This window comes from Xyrauchen texanus, chromosome 4, assembly GCF_025860055.1.
Source record: "Xyrauchen texanus isolate HMW12.3.18 chromosome 4, RBS_HiC_50CHRs, whole genome shotgun sequence".
NCBI lineage: Eukaryota > Metazoa > Chordata > Actinopteri > Cypriniformes > Catostomidae > Xyrauchen > Xyrauchen texanus.
In genome coordinates this window covers 12,002,737-12,010,368 of record NC_068279.1, presented here as the reverse complement: position 1 = coordinate 12,010,368, position 7,632 = coordinate 12,002,737, and the positions used below count along the sequence as shown (strand labels likewise).

Here is a 7,632-nt window from a genome sequence, read left to right as displayed (position 1 = left end):
TATTTTTTTAAGTTTCGTCAGCATACCTATTTAAACAACAGTTAAACACATTTCTCACAACCTCGTTTTCATTCCAGTTAAAAAATACATTTGGGGCAATAGTTTGCTTCTCTAATAGTTAGAGGAAAATAACTGCAGATTGGTCTGGAAAATCAAAACTTTGTGGAAGCTTTTTTATGAGATAATGCATCTTCAGCTCGAGTCATAAACAGCTTTTAAATAAACGTTAACAGTTTTGGCCCCGCCTCCAGTGATGTGATTGGCTCTTCTGCACCCTACTGTTGAACGTTTCCACGAAGAGATCGCTTGTATTTGCATAAAGGGGCGTTACAGGGGGCCGTCCAGCTGTTCAGCGCCACAAGTAGCAAAAGAACTGGAATAGTGAACGAGCTGTCTGTACGGTGGAAGTTCCGGGTTCTGTTTTTAATTCCTGCTTTGTTGTCCTCTTCTTATGTTATAGGCAAAAAAGAAGTAATTTTGGCCAACTTCAAGCAAACATGGCTCTTCTAATGGAGCACCAGTTCCGGCAACTTCCAGCCGACAAACAAGTGGAAACCCGGCTGTTTCTTGAGGCGGTGTCTCATCTTCCTCCTTTCTTCGGTAGGTCCTTCCTTCATCATAGTTTGAAAGCTCTAATTTGAGCGTGAACTCATGGGCTGTCATGGCCCGCTTGATGCCCTGGTTTTTCAAAAAATCTTTGCAACATTTTGAGGTTTAAAATGTATGTTACACTTTCCATCTTATTTGTAAACCTATCGACAACAATGACGAAAAGTAGCCTACTTTTTTTAAAACAGCTGTTGCATTATTTTAAGCTATTTTAAATTGTTTCATGTTTGTATTCATACTCCTTATTGGAAATGTAACAATGAAATGCAGGCATGCTGCTCCTTTCATAGAGTCTGTTCCAAAGACATTAAAGAAAAAGACCGATAAAGTGTTTCCATTACATGATTATAAACTTTTTATTACAGTAATTATCATTACTTTAAAATTCCCAAGTGCATGTCATCGGATTGTTATGGATCACCCCCTTGAACATGGGTGAGATTTTTCACTCCATAAGTGTTGTGCTGAAGTTGATAGTAAAGTCTTACAAAGCCAAGCTGTGAAGCAGAAGCCATTGTGTGGCAATGAGGACTAAACTTTTTTTTTTTGGATCAAATTTATTTTCACAAAGCAGGGCACAAAACTATTGCATGCATAATTTAATCCGCTGCCCTCGAATTCAAGTTGAAAAAAAGATTAGTATGGTGTTGAGTTGCCCTAGTCTATTCACTGGTAGAACGGAACATCAGAACATCTTTGTTCAAAGCCTCATTTGGTTTTAATATGAAAAATGCATTTGAAATGAATTAACCACTTGAAACACCAAGGCTGGGGTGTTCCGATTAGCTCTTAATGTTCTCTTCTATTTTTTTTTCCTGGCTGTCCCTGAAAATGGTCATTTTAACTGGATATGACTGATAAGATGAAAAAGCTTTGACGTGACACCCTAGAACAAAGTTGATCAAGAACAAGTGGATTCAACATTAATTGTGTAATTTCAGGCAGTGATTAAAGAAATTTTCATTAATTGTTATTGGCGAAATCTGTATGATTGTGTGATGTCACAATGTGATTGGTGAAATGGGTTGTGTTGTGGATTTCTCTAACTCACACAGAAAGACAGTTAGGCTTCCCTGCCCTTGTTTAGCGCTCACATATAATAACAAAAAAGCCTGAGTGAAGTACAAACACCAGAAAGAGCAGGAGGAAGGGGTGGCATTGTTGGATATGTGAATGAATGTGTGTTTTTTGGCTTGTTTGGTGTCCCCTGTAACCAGAGAGGCTCCTTTTGCTAACAGTACAATGGTTCAACTTCATAGGTTGGTACACCGATGACCCAGGTGTCCATGTTGGTTTGTAACCAAGACTGCAGAAAATATCCCCACTGCATTTGAAGATACTACTTTCACTTTAGAAACATGTGCTGTACTATATTATTTGTAAAGCTTTTTTTTTTTTATCTAGGCCATGAGTAACCATTCCACAGTAAACAACAGCAAACTCTTGTAAATCTAGAACCCTAATACAGAATTTGTCATCTAATTTACAGTCAATTGTTAGGAATGGAAACATTGAATGGTGTTGCTGTGTTTCTATTTCTAATGGTGTTTATTTTATTATCAGACCTACAGTAGATTCACTCTCAGTGTGTTAATTGGAGGCACTGAAACTTTAATGAACCACATGGGTGCTTTCAGAAATCTGTCATGCTCTCTAAGCATGCTTAATTATTCAGAGTTCTTTTTAAAGGTGGTAATGTCAGAGTTCACCCTGAGTTCTTGCATGGTAGCAGAAATGGTGGTAGTTTACCGTTTATCTGTCACATTCCTTTAAGATTCTTGCATGTTAAAAGAGGATTACTTCACAGCTCCTGCAAAAGAATGCTGCATTCTCTAATTTTTTTTCTCATCTCTCCATAGATTGCCTTGGTTCTGCAGTTTTCTCCCCTATCAAGGCTGATATTGCGGGTAACATAACTGTAAGTTCAGCATGTGACACATATGTGGTTGATGATAAGCATCAAACTATATAACTTTTACAACCAGAACTCCACCCACCCTTCTGATGCTTCTTACAGAAAATCAAGGCCGTGTATGACACCAACCCCACCAGGTTTAAAACCCTGCAGCAGATTTTGGAAGCGGAGAAGGAGATGCATGGAGCTCAGTGGCCAAAAGTAGGAGCAACACTTGCCCTCATGTGGCTAAAAAGGCAAGCCTGGGCCTGAAACTTTGTGTGTGTGTGTGTGTGTGTGTGTGTGTGTGTGTGTGTGTGTGTGTGTGTGTGTGTGTGTGTGTGTGTGTGATTTTTGAGAAGTGAAATACTTAAGGAAGGATTTAAATAGTTTTATTTGCACTAATTTAAACTCAGGATAATCCACAAACAGATCAAAACAAAAGTTGCAGAACTAAATGTATGAGCTTTCAAACAGTGTCTGCAATTGAAAGATATATTTAATTACATTTTTAGTATCTTTTATATAGTTTTTTTACTACCGTTAAAATAAAAACTACACTTAAAGGAATAGTTCAACTAAAAGTGAAAATTCTGTAATTTACTCATTCATAATTCCAAAACGATGTGATTTTCTTTATTCTGAGATGTTTTGCAATAGAAATAGTATTTCTGAGCTTTTGTTTTTTGTTCTTTAAGATAAATTGAATGGGTACTGGGGCTGCCAAGCTCCAACAAAGACAAAAAAAGCAGTATAAAGGCCTATGCACAACAAACGTGTACCTATGTCACGATTTCTCGCCTTAAATAACATTTTGAATCGAAACAATAGATTCCAAAAGAGCCATTCACACCTGGAGCAAACATTCAGGCCGAATTGTGCACCAACAATTTACTGGGAGTGTGTCATTTTATTTTCTTCAAAGGGCGATGAAATACTTTGTTCTATAAAATATGAGCTTTGGATCACGTGACGGGAGATGCTTCAGTTACCAAAACCAGTGCAACAGATGGCGCTAAAGCAAAGAAATCTGCTTTGACATTAAACGCTGAAGGAACTCTTCAGCGTGGTGTGGTGGTGGCGTAGTGGGCTAAAGCACATAACTGGTAATCAGAAGGTCGCTGGTTCGAACCCCACAGCCACCACCATTGTGTCCTTGAGCAAGAGGTTGCTCCAGGGGATTGTCCCTGTAATAAGTGCACTGTAAGTCACTTTGTATAAAAGCGTCTGCCAAATGCATAAATGTAAATGTAAACTCTAGGAAGAAATCCTGATGCTGCAGCGAGGACTTGTATTTAATTTCCATAAATGCCTTAAAAACTGAAAATAAATTAAAAAAAAAATAAATTCTCATATGGCCCCAGGGTCAGCTCGGCTCTGGCACATTTTGGTGATTCACATTCTTCATGCATATTGCCCTCTACTGGGCAGGGAGAATAATTTCTAAGTAAAAGGACTTAAATATTGATCTGTTTCTCACCCACTTCATATTGCTTATGAAGAAGTGGATTTAAACACTGGAGTCATATGGATTACTTTTCTGCTGCCTTTATGTGCTTTTTGAAGCGGCACAATTTTGGCACCCATTCTCTTGCATTGTATGGACCTACAGAGCTGAAATATTCTTCTAAAAATTATTATTTGTGTTCTGCAGAAGAAAGAAAGTCATACACATCTGGGATGCCATGAGAGTGAATAAATTATGAGAGAATTTTCTATCCCTTTAAAGCACTTTTTGGTCGTGAGTTCTCTTATATCTCTAAATAACATACATCATAGTATATTTTCCTTTATATTAACTTTTTAATAAACTTTACGGATCTTAAGTCTTTTTTCACCAAATATTAATAACATTAACGCTGTGACTTGCAATGCACTGTTTGTCATTGTATCAAAATGCATTTGTATATCAAAAATAATGTGGTGTTTCCACAAAATGGTTATTTACGTGCAATTGTTAATTGTTGTTAACAGCTGTACTGTCGTTGGCAAAAAAAATATTAAAGTATGTAATAATGAGTCAGACTGAAGATGGGTTTTGTTGGGTGAGACCTGTGTTTTATTGCTTGCATTATGTAACCACTTTCAGTGTTAAAATGTCATTACGTTTAATTAGTAATATGTTTTAATCACAAGTAGAAATACATGCAATAAGATACAATCTGTATTGTTCCAACTGACAACATCTCTCACAACAGTCATTATATGTGTGTGCATTAAGCAGTGTTTTTAAGCATCATGGATGCCAAACCTGCTACAACACACCTTCCTGGGCCATATTTTTGGGCAAACTATTCGGTTTCAGCAGCTCTGTTTAAATGAATCCTGTTTACATTATTTTTCTGTTAGGGGTCTTCGCTTTATCCAGGTTCTTCTCCAGAGCCTTGTGGATGGGGAAAAGGATGAAAACAACCCTAACCTCATCAGAGTCAATGTCTCCAAAGCATATGAGATGGCTTTGAAGAAATATCATGGCTGGTTTGTTCAAAAGATCTTTACGGTAAGATTCTTTTTTAAATCAAAAACAATTGAAATTTGGAAATTGCCAATGTTTAGTATTTCTGTTAAAATATCTTTTATAGCACTATTGTTCATCTTCCAAGCAGTGAAATGTAGATTTTTCTCATGACTGTACAGGTAAATAGTTAGAAAATCCTATTGAGGTTGTTCCTGTTCGTTCTTATAGGCAGCACTATATGCAGCTCCATACAGGTCAGATTTCCTCAAAGCTCTGTCTAAAGGGCGAGAGGTTAAGGACGAAGAATGCTTGGATAAAGTAAGGCAGTTCCTCGTTAACTTCACAGCTACTATTGATGCCATTTATGAAATGTACACCAAGATGAACGCAGAGCTGGACTACACTGTGTGATCTCTCGTTCACAAACGAGCAAACTTCTTTCCTCATCACCTTCTGCTCTCCCAACGGATCACTGTTGCCTCCCATTGGACTGTTCTTCTCTCCTACTGGATCATGCATCTCTGCAGTGTTTGGTTTTGCTTTTCCTTGGGGGACAATGAAGGTCCAGGCTGCTGAAGACTTTTTATCTGTCATTGTATGGTACCGCTGTTATCTGAAGCTGATGACGGGTTGAATGCTTTGGTCTTTCTTTAAAAAACAGTGTTTTGAAAAAACTTGTTGAAAATTTGTAACAATCATTTTTGGTTCTGGTTAATTTTTATTACACATGCACTTCATGTACATGTGTATTAGCTGTGTAATGTATGTGCTCATTTATTCAGACAACAACTCACTGCAAATTAAGGTTTTAATTTATGCGTTTCTAACCCTTGTATTCTCTTTAACCAAATATCTGACATTGACTGCATTGCTGTCATTTTTACTTTGATCTGTTTTATGAAAAAGATAATACTTGAATGTGGCCTGTTTAACATGAAATGCAAAGAAATTATGAAGCCTTTCTATTTAGTGGTAAAAATGTAAACAGTACATATAAAATGTGTTAAATTCTACAAGATATCCTGTGTTGACATGAATGACTGATAATCTTCATGGACTTATGCCATATCCTACATATTCAGTTGAAAACTCTGCTTTCTGTTTCCTAACGTCATCGTTTTCCAAAGTATGCAGGACTACAGAACATTTTCAAAGTCTGGGAAGTTCAAACATTGCAAAATCAATGTGTTTTCAACTGAATATGTGTAAGAGTGGATGCGGCCTTAATCGGTCTTGTGTTCTATTTATATAATTTAATGGAGCGTTGTTGATTTTTTATTTCCTACATAATCAAAGGCTAGAAATATATGAACTGTTTAGAAATATATGTTAATTTATTTCAGCGTGAGTCTTGACCCTGTTGAGAACCAATGACCCTAACACTGAAAAACTAAAATAATTATCTAATGTCATAAATTTCAGTTCTGTCACAGCAGTGATTTCACTGGATACATTCTGGAGATTTTATTTTAACCAATGGAGATTTCATTGAAAGTCTGGCAAGATACTGATACTGATTATCTCATCGTCATAGAGGACAGACAAAACAAAAGCAGAGCCATACAAGCCTCAGTGTGGCTGTATGATGCATTCAGGTGACGTTTTTCTTTTCCACTGCAATGTATCCTCTTATTGTGTCTTACATTGATCATGGCATGTGTAGCATATTTCAAATCTAATTAAAAGCATAAGCCTTTTTTGCTGTGTTTTCCTTTTATCCCTGCACTGAAAATGGTTGTAAAGTTAGATCTTTGGTATGTAGTAAATTAGGAATTTTCTTATTGAATACCAGAATGCCAATTCATTTTCCACATACAAATGGAAAGTTAAATATTGCGTGTACAGTTGTGTTCCTTTAAATACACTCCAGTACTGTATATGCCAGGGTTATCAACCCTGCTCCTGGAGAGCTACCTTCCTGCAGAGTTTAGATCCAACCCTAATCAAACACACCTGAACCAGCTTATCAAGGTCTTTAGGATTACTTGAAAATGACAGGCAGGTGTCTTGGTAGCTCCCCAGGAGCAGGGTTGGTCACCCCTGGTATGTGCACACGCATTTATGGGCCTCTGAACAGCCTCAGAGCAAAGTCTTCAAGCGAACACTAGAGGGCGCTGCTCCCAAAGTTTTGCATTTAGAAATTTGACCGAAAAAGCTTGACACAACGCCATGTAAAATAGCCAACCAACCGGTCATACTTGTTTGAAAGACCTTATTTTTAAAATATGCGTAGCATAGTGGTTATACGTTTGTCTAAATATAATTAAAAGGATCAAACTTAAACTATTAAAGTTGTTTTTACAAGTATATTAAAATAGATAAAATAAATAGATAAAAATACTGACAAGCACAGAGGATAATTTTCAAACAGGTAGCAAATTACACAACAATAAAATAACTTACCACAACAAATGTAGTTTTAAGGAAAATAAATCAAATAAAAAATAATTAACTATGTAGACTACTGTCCCATAAACTATTGTCAACTGTTAAGATTGGGGAACGGTAGATATTCTGTTTGTTTACAATTCTTCAAAAGTTAAAATGATAAAAATGTCAACTAATATTACAAGTTATGAAGGGAATATTTGTTTACAAAACTTTAGAAGCTAGAACGAGTCTTTTTCAATAATATTACCGGTTATTTTTTTCAATAACGTGACTTAGACGC

At 36.5% G+C, this 7,632-nt stretch overlaps 1 protein-coding gene across 1 annotated transcript; it reads left to right on the top strand.

Annotated features, from left to right (window-relative positions):
- Positions 1 to 372: 372 nt before the first annotated feature.
- LOC127642955 (glycolipid transfer protein-like) lies at positions 373 to 6,649 on the top strand. The gene is made up of 5 exons (XM_052125425.1): positions 373 to 600; positions 2,469 to 2,527; positions 2,627 to 2,760; positions 4,853 to 5,003; positions 5,190 to 6,649. The coding sequence occupies exons 1-5, from the start codon at positions 498 to 500 to the stop codon at positions 5,370 to 5,372; spliced, it is 630 nt and encodes a 209-aa protein (XP_051981385.1). The 5' UTR covers positions 373 to 497; the 3' UTR covers positions 5,373 to 6,649.
- Positions 6,650 to 7,632: the final 983 nt, after the last annotated feature.